The 13,479-nt window shown below is 42.2% G+C and overlaps 1 protein-coding gene across 2 annotated transcripts in view; it reads left to right on the top strand.

The window, feature by feature from the left end:
- Positions 1 to 13,479, top strand: part of Manba (mannosidase beta) — an 85,425-nt gene that overhangs the window by 41,493 nt on the left and 30,453 nt on the right. For both annotated transcript variants that reach the window (XR_008722596.1, XM_055628244.1), the window contains exons 8-12: positions 4,582 to 4,733; positions 6,914 to 7,031; positions 9,119 to 9,205; positions 10,056 to 10,223; positions 12,307 to 12,525. Coding sequence is in view for 1 of the 2 variants with exons in the window: in XM_055628244.1 (XP_055484219.1) it covers positions 4,582 to 4,733; positions 6,914 to 7,031; positions 9,119 to 9,205; positions 10,056 to 10,223; positions 12,307 to 12,525 (744 nt within the window). In the remaining variant the exon portion in view is untranslated. The remainder of the gene's footprint in view (positions 1 to 4,581; positions 4,734 to 6,913; positions 7,032 to 9,118; positions 9,206 to 10,055; positions 10,224 to 12,306; positions 12,526 to 13,479) is intronic.

Below are 13,479 nucleotides of genomic sequence, written 5' to 3' on the forward strand. Positions count from 1 at the left end.
GAGACACTTTTTAACAGGAAAAACACTGAAAGGTATTGTGGTTTATAAGTTAATACTATTTGTAACATTAATAGATAGTAAAAAAAATAAATAATTCCTTTGCCCTTCATTGGTGATCTTAAATCTATTTTTGACACATAACTACTTTATACTTTCAAAAAATAGTAAACATTATGCTGTGCTTATGTTTCTGTGGGCCATAGATACTGATACTTGGCATGCTAAATATTGAAACTGAGAATAAAATTATTTATTCATTTGAAATTACCACCAGAAGTTTATGAACTTCTGTAGGTCCATCGACTCCTTTTGTGAAAGAATATAGTTAGGAAATAAAAAAGTTGAGGGTGAAAAATAACATCATTTTTTTCATGCTTGCGAATGTCTTTAATATGTTAATGAGGAGAAAGAGCTTCTCATTGCATCTGCATACAGTCAGTTCAATGTTGCTTTGGAACATGTGAAGAAACTCTGACATCACAAAACTAATATATACCATATATATCATTCATATCTAGCTGGAAAGGGAGAGAGGATGTAATAGTCTCTTCAGATAGCTGTAGCTATTACACTAAAGTCGAACAAGTTCCTGGGGGTGGCAGATGGGAGCCTGGTTTGCTTTCCAGCATCTTATGGATGGCTCCATGGGACCCGATGATTTTTTTCTGGCCTCCTGGGCACTTGCACGCACTTACACATATGCCCACACAGACACATGCCCATACACATAATTTAACATTTGAAAAAACAAGTATTTAAAAGGTAAAACCAGCAAGAGATAGTTTCTTAAAGTTACTTGGATTGTGACCTCAAGCCATTTCAGAGCCCTCTTCATTCTGTTGCTAGACCTCCATCGTTTACTTACACTACCTCTGCCCATGTGTGATGACACTGGAATACCCTGCCTGGGCTATTGGAAGAATGCTGCTGTCCTGAGGGTTACGAATCTTCCCAAGGTTGAAGCGTTTCAACCTGTCCTACCACATTCACATTCTCGGTGTTCCCACTGATGTCATCTGAGGTGTCAAGTGTTAGGGGCTCTTAAGCTCAGGGTGGTGGCTTCAAGTTCTCTCTTTGATCTTAATTTTTAAATTTTAAAAATTTGTTATTTATACAGTATTCTGCCTTCATGTGTGCCTACATGCCAGAAGAGGGCACCAAATCTCATTATAGATGGTTATGAGCCACCATATAGTTGCTGGGAGTTGAACTGAGGACCTTTGGAAGAACAGCCAGTGCTCTTAACTTCTGAGCCATCTCTCCAGCCCAGTACAAACTTTCTTTCTTTCTTTTTTTTAATATTAGGGTTGGTAATTTATTTAATTTTTATTTTATGTGTGAAGGTGTCAGATCCCTTGGAATTGGTGGTACAGACAGTTGTGAGCTGCCATGTAGGTGCTGAGAATTGAACCCAGGTCCTTTGGAAGAGCAGACAGTGCTCTTAACCACTGAGCCATCTCTCCAGCCCTTGTTTTTCTCTTGAATTTTATTATTGGCCTTAGATACTGGCAATGCATACTTCATTCTCTTCCAAGAAAATGCCCTCATTTCCGAGTAACTGTGGTTATTGGTCAACTGTTCATTTAAATAAACACGGCGCTTCTTGAGCTAGCTGGCTGACTCAGCTCACTGCTCAAATGGTGGCTCAGCTGCTCAGCCCCTCAGGGCATTGTCAGCACGGTACCGTGTGTGCCTTTTCCTTCTTGTCTTGTGAATACTGAAATGATATGTTCTCAGCCTTGGGGATTGTCTTAGTTACGTTTCTATTGCTGTGAAGAGACACCATGACAAGGCAACTTATAAAAGAGAACATTTAATTAGGGGCTTGCTTACAGTTACAGAGAGTAGTCCATGACCATCACGGAGTAGGGACAGCAGGCAGGCTGGCATGGCACTGGGGCTGCACCGGGGAGCTTACAACTTATCTGAAAGTTGAAGGCAGATAGAGAGACTGGACCTGGCATAGGCTTTTGAAACCTTGAAGCCCCACCCAGTGACACACTTCCTCCAATAAGGCCATACCTTCCAATCCTTCCCAAACAGTTCCACCAACTAGGGACCTAACCTTCAAATATATGATCCAAATGGGGGGGGGGGGCATTCTCATTTGAACCACCACAGGGGTTTATAAAGTTAGTATATTTTCTGTTTTGCCAAAGATTTTCTCATGTGAACTTGTCATTTCTTTTCTTGTTAATGGAGCAGTGACTCCTAGGACAGTTTAGAGGTACTGCCATGTTTCCTACTAAGGCAGCTCAGTGTTGCCTATGACTGCCCTTGTAACATCTGTGCACAGATGTTAGCACAGAGTTTACAGGGTTACCGTGAGGGTCAAAGATCATCTTGTACTTTGAGTAGTTCAGTGCTTCTTATATCGTGGTGCCGACAACACACATAGTAGGTGGTCCTTGGTGAACTAAGCGGACAACAAGGCGATATAACAAACTACAGGTCTGTTGGTGCCCAGAGACTCACCCATTTATAAGGCAAAGTATCCTCTGATCACCTGTTCTGTCTCTTGCAGCTAAATTTTTTAGCTAGCTGGGTTGCTGTGTCCTTCTTCCTGTAGGTGTGTACCAATGCTGACTGCTTCCCGGTTTCTTTGCCAAACAGTACAGCATGTCCACCCTGTAAACACTTTGATGCATTCTTAGTTTTTGGTTTGTAAAGCTTAATCAATCTTTGTTTTTTTAAAGAGCTTGTTCTGTCTAGGTTTAAAATATTTGATTACTTTTTTCTTTACATCGTGAATAACTGGCTATAACATGACACAGTACATAGCATTTTTTGGGCATATGTGTGCTGTATGTGTGAATACATGCTGTGTGTTTGTGTGTGCCACTGAACACAGACATTCATATGTGCATTTGTAGAGGCCAGAGGTTGATCAAGGTGTTTTTCTCTACTGAACTCTTTCAGACAAAGTCTCTCACTAAACCTAGAACTCAATGATTTGGAAAACTGTCTGGCCAGCCGCCGAGATCCTCCTCTTTCTACTTTCCCAGTGTTAGGTTATAGGCACATGCTGGAACTGTGCACATACTGATTTTCTTTACAGAGATCTGCGGGTCCAAGTTCAGGTCTTCATGATGGTGTGGCATGCACACAACCCACTGAGTTGTCTCTCCAGTCCCCTCGAAACATTCTGTCTGTCTGTCTGTCTGTCTGTCTTGTCTGCCTTCATACTTAATTTCAAACACTGAACGTAGTTTATAAATGAAAGCTGAGGACTTCCAAAATAGGAATATCCTGTAAATGTATTTTTAAAGACATTCCATTTTCATTAGGTATAATTAATTACTGACTTCTGAAAAGTCAAGGGAGAAATGCCTGTCATCATAGTTGCACTTCTTATTTATAGTCACACCCAGTTTCTCTTACCTGTCAGTTTAAAATTTCTGCATTTTTTTAGGTGTAGGCTACACAGATGTAAGTTGAAAATTGAAGTGTTCTGTTCTTTAGAACTGCAGTTGCTTGTAGCCCAATTTTGGCATGCAGATAAGGATGACCTTTAATTTCTCTTTCCACTGCCTCCAGCTCCTAAGTTGTAGATAGGTACCGCTACACCTAGCTTTAGAAGTCACAGGAATCCAACCCAAAGCTTTGTGCATGCTAGGCAGGCAGGCTCTCAATGGAGCCACAACCTGAGCCTGAGAATTTAAGTCTTGTAGTCATGTTTTTTCAGTTTATCTATAGAGTGGGAAGAAAAAAATCATAAATGGTCTTTTAGAATAAGCCAAAATATGATTTAACTCTAAAGTGAATTTTGATTATAATTTAAATTAGAATATTAAATATGACTGTGAACCAAGTTAATGAATACTACTTAGTTTTTATGTTTTTGTGTAGGCCTGTGGGAAGACATTAGGGTTCAAAGTAAGAATATACTGAACAATAGTGAGGTTATAGACTTCAGAGCAGACGGCCAACGATGGCCAGCAGATTCTCAGGGCAACTGTGGAGAACAAGCTGAGTCTCTGCCTTGTTTCTTCGACACTGGGTCTCGCTATACACCTCAGGCCTCTCTGGAACTCTCTTTCCTCCTATCTCTAGCACTCCACTGCCTCCGGAGTACTGGGATTATAGGTGTACAGCAATACTCTCACACACACAATAAACAAGTAAATCTTTTAACTGATTTATGCTTCCCTTTCAAAAAATGTTTGTATGCATGTGTGATGTGTTTGTGCACAGGTATGTGTGCAGGTGTGTGCAGCCCCACATGCATGAGTTAGGTCAGGGAGGATGTCAGATGCGTTTCTCTATCGCGCGCCACTTCATTCCCATGAGACAGAACCTCTCACGGGACCTGGAGCTCACTGCTTCTTCAGCAGGGTTGGCTGGTCAGTAGCCCCAGAGAACCCCCTGTCTCCACCCCTCTCATCGCTACAGGAGGGCGTGGTCACGTCTAGCCAGATGCTGGCGTGGTGAACTCACGCTTGTGAGCCACCTTCCCAAACCCACTACGCTCCTTTATGAAAAACAAAAACAAAAACAAAAAAAAAAAAAAAAAAAAAAAAAAAAACCCAGTTTGCTTATGCTTTTAAGTTTACATTCAATAGTTATGTCTTCTCAATTCAGGTTTATTTCAGAACCGTGCAACTTATAGAAGAGCCCATTAAAGGGTCTCCTGGCCTAAGTTTCTACTTCAAAATTAATGGGCTTCCTATATTTCTGAAAGGCTCAAACTGGATCCCAGCGGACTCATTCCAAGATAAAGTCACTTCCGAAGTGTAAGTGTTGGCTTTTTTTTTTACCTATCACTCCCCACCCACCCACCCACCCTGCTCTTTCTGCTACGCCAGTAAACTCAAAGTTTGAAGTTCTGTGCATCCGTTCCTTTAATCCCAGCAGAAGGACCTGAGGCTAATACAGAATGATAGGGTGCCAGAAATTTCAGATTGTTTTCAGTCATTCTTTCTCTCTTGAGATAATAGTCTTACAGCTAGCAAGTCTGAGACTGTTAATGACATCCACTTTTTAGAAAACCATTAAATGTTTTTCTCTGCAGAAAGAAAGTGACACATTGATATTTAGGCTAATTAGCTTCAGATAAAAAATTAAATCCAACTTGTTGTTGTTCTTCAAGGAATACATTCAATAATTCTGAGCATGATTTTAAGGGATAAGGGGCTACATTTATTTTTTTATGCTAAAATATTATTTTACTTAACAAAATCTTCTTTTGTATGTGTGGCATGTGTGTGTGTGTCTATCTGTCTGTCTGTGCACATGTCTGTGTTCATGAGCATGAGTATAGGTTCACATGCATGCCACACGCCTGTGGAGGCCAGAGGAGGTTTTAGTTAGGGTTACTATTGCTATGATAAAACACTGTGACCAAAAGCAAAATGGGGATGAAAAGGTTTAGTGATGTGCCCACATCACTGTTCATCACTGATGGAAGTAAGGACAGGAGCTCAAGTTGGGTGGGAACCTGGAGGCAGGAGCTGATGTGGAGACCACCAAGAGTGCTGTTTGCTGGCTTGCTCTCCATGGCTTGCTCAACCTGCTTTCTTACAGCACCCAGAACTACCGGCCCAGGGATGACACCACCTACACTGGCCTGGGCCCTCCCACATCAATCGCTAATTAAGGAAACACCTTACAGGCTCCCGATCTTATGGTGACATTGTCTTAATTGAGGCTCCCTCCTCTCTGCTTTGGCTTTGGTCTAGTTGACATGAAACTATGCAACACAGAGGACAACCTTGGGCGTCAATCCTCACCATCTGTCTTACTTGAGACAGGATCTCTTCGTTGTTCACCACTCTGTATAACAGGTTTTCAGGCCCAAGAGCATTAGGGATCTTGTTTCCACCTCCCATGCTGCTGTAAGAGCCCTGGAATTACAGTTGTGTGCTTGAGTGTCCTTTGTGTGGGATCTGGGGATTTGAACTCAGGTCCTCATGCTTGTTCAGAAAACACTTTACCCTCTCAGCCATCTCACCAGCCATTTTTTTACTTCACTAAGAAACTAAAAAAATCTTGGTGGGAGGGGAATATGTAGAAATATAAGAGCACACAAAATAGTCTAGAGAACAAGTCTGGAGACCTGAGGGATAATGTGAGGACATGAGGATTCTGGGTGATAAATTTTTCCTGTGCATGAAACCAAAGGGAGCTAGCTAATTAAACAATGATGGGTCAGCTAATGCACTGCAGTCGTAACCTTTTTACTATCAACAGCTATCCTACAACGCCCTGCTGTATACCTTAAACACACACACAATAAAACTGACAAAGCAAAGCAAAAACGTGAGAGGTCTTAATCTGGAAGAAAACTGCAAGTGTTCTTTGAAGGTCTTGAAAACAGAATTTAAAAATTAGTATGCATTTATGTATATGGTGTGTTTGCTCTGTACCTCGCCTCTCCCTTTGTTTTGTGTATGTGTGCGCGTGTCCGGTGGCCTGTCCACACATGTGGAGGCCAGAGGTTGATGTCGGTGTCTCACTCAGTCACTTGCCACCCTAGCTTTTGAGAAAGGAATCTCACTGAACCTGGGGCTTACTGATGGGCTACAGTTACAGGCACCCACCCCCACAGGCCACATTTTACTATTGTTTGGAATCAAACCAGGTCTTCACGCTTCTGGGTCAAGTACTTTGCTTTCTAAGCCATTTCCCTGTCCCTCTGCTGTATTTTCTTACAGGTCAAAATATAAAGCAAAGAGTAATTTAAGAGACAGTCTAAGGCTACTGACAACTTACATAATAAAGAATCACCCACAGTTAGTTTTCTTTTTTTCAGTTTGTTTGATTAATGTGGTTACAACTAGTCTCTGTTATTTTACCTCAGTTTCTTTGGCGTCAATTAGAACAAAGTCGTTTTGATTTTTAAAGTGGCTTTTTTCCTTAACAGATTTGAAAAATTTTGTAACGCTTCGCATTGCTTTTGCAATCCCACCCACAGGTTGCAGCTCCTTTTGCAGTCTGTCGTGGACGCCAACATGAACACCCTGCGGGTGTGGGGAGGAGGCATCTACGAGCAGGACGAGTTCTATGACCTCTGTGATAAACTTGGAATAATGGTGAGTGCGTGAGACAGTCTTGATGTGTCCGTAGGAGGCTCGCCCCCACTCTGATGTGGGTTGATATCATCACCCTTTAACACTTCTCTCAGAGCAGGGAGTCATGGTCTATATTTTGTGTGTGTGTGTTTGTTTGTTTGTTTATTTATTTATTTATTTTGGCCAAGGAATAAGTGAACTATAGTTGCCAACAAAAAGCGGAATTCTCTACCGTTTTAAAATTATAGCCATTATATGTGAGTTATACCTTCATAATTTTTCTTGTGACATATAGGTGTACATAAGAAGATAAAATATTAAGTAAGTTAAGGAGCTCTGGATGAGCTCTGGAGAGAAACAAAAATAATAAAATTAACCAAAGAAAATATGTTCTTAGTCTGCAAGTTTTGATAAGAGGAAGAGTAGGCAAGGAGATGCCCCCATCTCTCATTATCTCTGAAGAGCTGACTTTAGGAGCCCTGCGGGCGTCCGGTTCCTAGATACCCAGCCCCCTCACTTAAAGAGATGGAATGTTTGCACCAGCATACCCACATCCTTTCACACGCTTTGTTATTATTGGGCCATTTCATAGACATCATCTGTATCATGTTATATACTTCATGGTTCATTAAACACACGCATACAACACACGCGCACGCGCACACACACTGTATGTGATAAATACCTACATGTGTGTATGTGCCATGTGCAAGCCTGTGCCCTCGGGCTAGATGAGGGTATCAGATCTCCTGGAGTTAAATGTGGGTGTAAACTGCCATGTGAGTGCTGGGAGCTGTGAGAGAAACAAGTGAGCTTAACCCACGAGCCGTCTTTCCAACCCTGAGAAAGAATCTGTATGTGCTCAAATACGTAGCACATGTACATGTGTACACAGGATGCGTGTGTGTGCGTGTGCGTGTGTGTGTGTGCGAGTGTGTGCGCGTGAGTGTGTGTGAGTGTGTGTGTGTGTGCGTGCGTGTGTGTGTGTGTGTGTGTGTGTGTGTGTGTGCACGCATGCATATGTGTGTGTGATTTTTTTTTTCTGGATATTTTTGACCCATGGTTTAAGCTTTTTTTTATTTTGTTCTGGCTTTTGGTTTTTGTTTTGTTTTGTTCTGTTTTTTTTTTTTTTTAATACAGGGTTTTTCTGTGTGTCCTTGGCTGTCCTGGACTCGCTTTGTAGACAGGCTGGCCTCAAACTCACAGAGATCCGCCTACCGCTGCCGCCCTGAGTGCCGGGATTACAGGCGTGCACCACCACACCCAGCCCGTAGTTGAATCTTTAGATGCAAACCTCATGGATATGGAGGGCCAATTGTATATATATTAATTCTTGAAGTAGAGAGCACCAGAAGAGAGCTGGAATCCCAGCAACAATGACAGCATCCTGATAATGACAACCACACTCTACACTGTTCATTGACTGCCAGGCATTTTTCTCAGTTATGCATGTTTATTTTGTTTTACTTTTTCTTTTTTTTTTTCATGCTTTCACGACATGGTTACTCTTGTTCTCTGTCCCCATTTACAGAGAGTTAAGCTGACCCATGCAGAGGCTCTGTTCCCTGCCCAGTTGTTCACCGTCTGTATATGGTGGAATCAAGACTGGCAGAAAGGCAGGCTGCTTGGGGACTTAGCTTGATCAGCTGCTCCACACAGGCCTCCTAGGAGAGGGCTTCTTGGTCTCGTTACTTAAGTGCGCATCTAGGAATCTTTCTGTCTGCAAAAAAGCTAAATTCTTTCTAACCGTTCTGTCCTGTTAAAAGTCTGGTGTACCTCTTGCTACTCGGTGCCTAGTGAGATGGGAAAGAATAAGAAAACGGGGAAGGGCCTACCGAGCTTTATTTCTCCCCTCTCTCTCACCATTTCCTTTTTTGGATCCTCTTTCCTTCCTCATCCTCCCTGCTTATTTAACGTTCTCTCGGGCTTCTAAACATTTTTGTGCAACCCTGAAAAGTGTGTGGGCATCACCTTTCCTCTGTACATAGATGCTCAGGTGGATGCATTTGAAGGAGAAGTTGTTTTTCCTTTATTCGACAGATAATGCCCTTGGTGAGAATGAAGTTTGCTCTCTGTGCGGTGACATTGCCTTTTCTTCTGTTGGGCAGGTGTGGCAGGACTTTATGTTTGCCTCTGCCCTCTATCCAACCGATGAGGGCTTCATGGAGTCGGTGAGAACAGAAGCTGCGTACCAGGTTTGCTGCTACTACACCTCTGAAAGGAGAAAACGAACACATCTTATTTTTTCCCTTTTGTTCAATCACTTATTTCTATTTGGTGTTTCCTACTAAATTCTATGAAAAATTGCAGTCTGGTAATTGATTTCCTGAGTGATTCACCCCGTGTCATGGCAGAAATAGCATCTGCCTGCTGAGAACTATCAGGTTTATGCCCGATCTTCCAGTCTCTGATAAAGTCCTCATTCTTGTATCCAGCTGCCTGCTTGGTGGTGTGGTGAGAGGTTTAGTGGGCCTCTCCAAACATGTAACATGCCCAAATCACCTGTCCACCATTTCCGCAATGCTGCTGCTCCTCAGCAAATGAATACCGGTCTAGCTCAGGACAAAGATTTCATGTGACTCTTGAATCCATGAATTGTTTTGCATTTGACACATGCCTAGTTAATGATTTTATGTTTATTTATTTAAAAGATTTTATTGATTTGCTTATTTTTTTTTTATCACTGAAACCTCCGATCATGGATTAGTCTAGTCTAGCTGGTCAGTGAGCCCTGAAATTCTCTGGTCTTTGCCTCTTCAGTACCACAATTAAAGATGTGCTCAGCCCTGCCCAGTTTTTGACATGGGTGCTGGGGATGGAACTCAGGTTTTCCTGCTTGAGTACAAAGCACTCAAATGACAGAGTTGTCTCCTCCAGTTTTTCGGAGAGCTATTAAATTGCATCGCCAAAGTGCTTGAGTAGCCATTTTATGACTTTATGAAGTAGGCAAGGAAATGCGGTGATTGTCATTTTATTAATTGGGATAGCTCTGAGTTCTTCTGTGTTAAGTGTGGGGAAATCATTTTATGTTTTCTTACCTTTCAGATCAGGAGACTGAAACCCCACCCCTCCATCATCATATGGAGTGGTAATAACGAGAACGAAGTGGCTCTGAGAGTGAACTTGTTCCATATAGAGCCCCATAACTTGAAAACTTACTTCAACGATTATGTGACCCTCTATGTGAAAAACATCAGAGAGGTTGTCTTATCAGTAAGTGATGGTTTTGGTGCAGTAGAATTGAAGAATGTGCTTCTAAAATGCCTTGTTCTCAATGTAGTGTAGTGTACTGTACACTTTTTTCTTTTTACCTCGAAGCAGAGTTTTCTGTGTACCTTTGTCTGTCCTGAAATTTGCTCTGTAGACTAAACTGGCCTCAAACTCACTGAGGTCCCCCTGCCTCTGCCTCCCAAGTGCAGGGATTGAAGGCATGTGTTACCACTGCCCAGTCTTTTTTTTTTTTTTTTTTTATGCCTCTTTTAAAGGCAGTCTTTTGAGCATCATTTGAATTCAGAGTATTTCATCATAATGCTATCGCATATGAACTGATCCACGTGGGTTGTGTGTGGATTTCTGGGAAGATAAACTGTCTTTGGGATTCTCCACATGGATCCAGTGCTTCCTGTCACGGCGTTTCCCACCCTGGAGTCCACGTGTAGATCTCCAAATGGTTCCTGAGTATAGATTAGATGATTTGGTGGTGTCCCACCTCTACAGTTCTGTGACCACGGACGCACGTGCAGATGTACCTGTATGTTCTGATGTATATGCTGGTGCGTATCAGACATGACCATTTTGGTCGGTGCTGTGAGGGTCACAGGAAAGGCAGCTCTTGTTCCCATGTGTACCTTGGGCTCTGCTGTGGTGGCATTCTTTGTATCACTGTTGTGAAGTAGGCATATTGCACAGTCTGCGCTGACACACAGTCCTCGTTCGTGGTGAGAGGAAAGTGGTATTTTTTTCAGTAACACTTTTAAAAGATTTTTTAAAAACTAATATTCTACTGAGTGATTTAATAGTCTGGCTGTCTTTACAACTTTGTGTCTGTACTCATATGTTTGGTATGTTCTGAAGAAATTTGAAAAGGAATATATTTAAAAAATAGTACGTGATAGGTAATGATTTTATGTGTATTTATTTAAAAGATTTGTCTATTTTTACCTTATGAGTTTTTGCCTGAATGTACATATATGTGTGTGTCATATGCATGGCTGTTGCCTGTAGAAGACACTGGATCCTCTGGAACTAGAGTTATGGTTGGTTGTGGGCCACCGCGCCGGTGCTGCAGAAATAGCTCATCAGTTAAGAATGCTTGTTTCTCATATCTGATCCAATGTAACAATTTGATTTTAAAACCTAGGAATTTTTATTTAATAGTATAGCGACGAAGAACCCATGATTCACAATCCTGTCTACGTAATCTTTGGCAGTTTGCTTAATGTCCGCTTTTCTACTTAGAAAAGTGAGTTAGAAAGAGGTACTAACTCGCAGGGGTTTTTATTGCTCTTTGTCTCAGACTTTACAGATGTCTTCATTCTAGGTCACGATGATGTTTAGAGTTCCCTGAAAATGGACAGTGTGAAACGCTATGTAACAATTACTATTGTTATTGCCATCAGGGCATAATTGTTACGATTAGTTCCTAGTGGTTCATCTTGCACTAAACAAGCACATAATATCACGATCTAGAATTTCCTACAGATAAGACTCCTGAGATCTGCCCCAAACCAGTAATAGTTTGAGTTGAGTTTTGAACCCAAGCATATCTGACTCAGTAGTTTTCATTAACCCGGGTTCCTGAAATGCAGCGATTTTGTCCCTAGGGAAAATTTGTCACAGATGAAGATACTTTAGATGAAGGAACTCAGGCTACCTAGCAGGTGTTACAAGATAGAGATGTTGCTATATGCCACTCAGGATAAGAGACTCATGTCCTTTCATCTCCCCCCTGCCCCCCCCCCCCCGCTATTAACCCAGAAGTCAATAGTACCAAAGTTGAGAAACTGGCTGAGACAGTGCACTGCTTATGGGGGAAGAAGGAAAGCAAAGCATGGCTGAGGACCCTGGGAAGAGGTGCTAGGAGGCATGGGCTCAGGTACTCACATAGAGAGGAAGGAAGGCACCGAAGAACGGGGCAGTGTTGACAGGGAAGGGAGGTCACTATCCTGTTAACTCTCTCAGCTATTTGGCATTTCTAGAAACTGATTTTTTTTTTTTTTATTTTTAAAGGAGTCCACTGTCTGTAACCTACCAAATCAACATATTATCCTTAAAATCGTTTCATTTCTGTGTTCAGGAAGACGGGAGCCGTCCTTTTATTGCATCCAGCCCTACCAACGGGGTCAAAACCATGGAGGAAGGCTGGATCGCCGAAGACCCTGAAAGCATCCGTTATGGCGATGTACATTTTTATGACTATTTGAATGACTGCTGGAATTGGAGTATCTTCCCAAAAGCTCGATTGGTGTCCGAATATGGCTACCAGTCATGGCCTTCCTTTAGCACGCTCAAAAAGGTGAGCCACCAGGTTGTCCATTTCCCCCGATCTACAACAGTAGACAGCAGGTTCAGAGGGTCAGATGAGAGCCACTTCCTATTCAGTTGATAGTTCAGGAAGAGGATGAAAGAAAAGAATTCTGCTTTAAAGTCTGGGGAGCGAAAGATCTTCTAATTGCCAGTTTGAGTGGATAGCTGTTCAGTATGCTTTTAATCGTGTGCCTTCAGGAACACCTAAAAGGTAAGCAGAAGCCCGTGGATGCTTAAGCTTGACTTTTAGTTATACACAGAAACAACTCCAGTTGCTAAAAACATTGATTTATTTGTTATTTATTTGTGTGTGGGCGTTTATTCTTGCCATGTGTGTGTGTGGTGGTCAGAGGAGCTGGTTCTCTTCTGCCACCGGAGTTCTGGGGTCCAAGTGTCAGTCTGAGCAACCAGTGCCTTCCCCAGCTGGGCCATCCTGCTGGCCTTGAATGGACACTTTCTATACAGCCTAATAATCCCTTACAGCTATTCAGAACAGGATACTCAGCCATGTTAGAAGGATGAACAGGATAAGCAAGTCCCGGTCTGTGTCACCAATTTTATTTTCTCCTTCCTCATGCCTGCCTTTTCTTTCTCCTGATGTTTTTCTTCATGTTCATGTATCTGGTTTTCAGTATGGATATGTACTCTGTACCCAAAGATTTAATTTTAGAGTCGTGTGTGTGCCCTTAAAAACCCTGTTAATGAGATGTGACTCTTTTGAGTAAAGAATTTGCTTGTTTAATGTATGTAACTCGCTAGGTCCCCAGTGTGCCTGCAGACTTGTCCAGTCATCCCCACACTCCGACTTAAGGACATTTTCATCACTCAGTGGAAACTCTGATCCCCTCAGAGCGTTCGCTCTCCGCTCCCTTCCGACCCTGCCCTCCAGCCCTAGGCACCACTCCTCTGCATCTACAGGTTTATGAATTCTTCACGATTCATG

The sequence above is a fragment of the Psammomys obesus genome, unplaced genomic scaffold (assembly GCF_907164565.1).
Source record: "Psammomys obesus unplaced genomic scaffold, mPsaObe1.curated_primary_1811, whole genome shotgun sequence".
Taxonomy (NCBI): domain Eukaryota; kingdom Metazoa; phylum Chordata; class Mammalia; order Rodentia; family Muridae; genus Psammomys; species Psammomys obesus.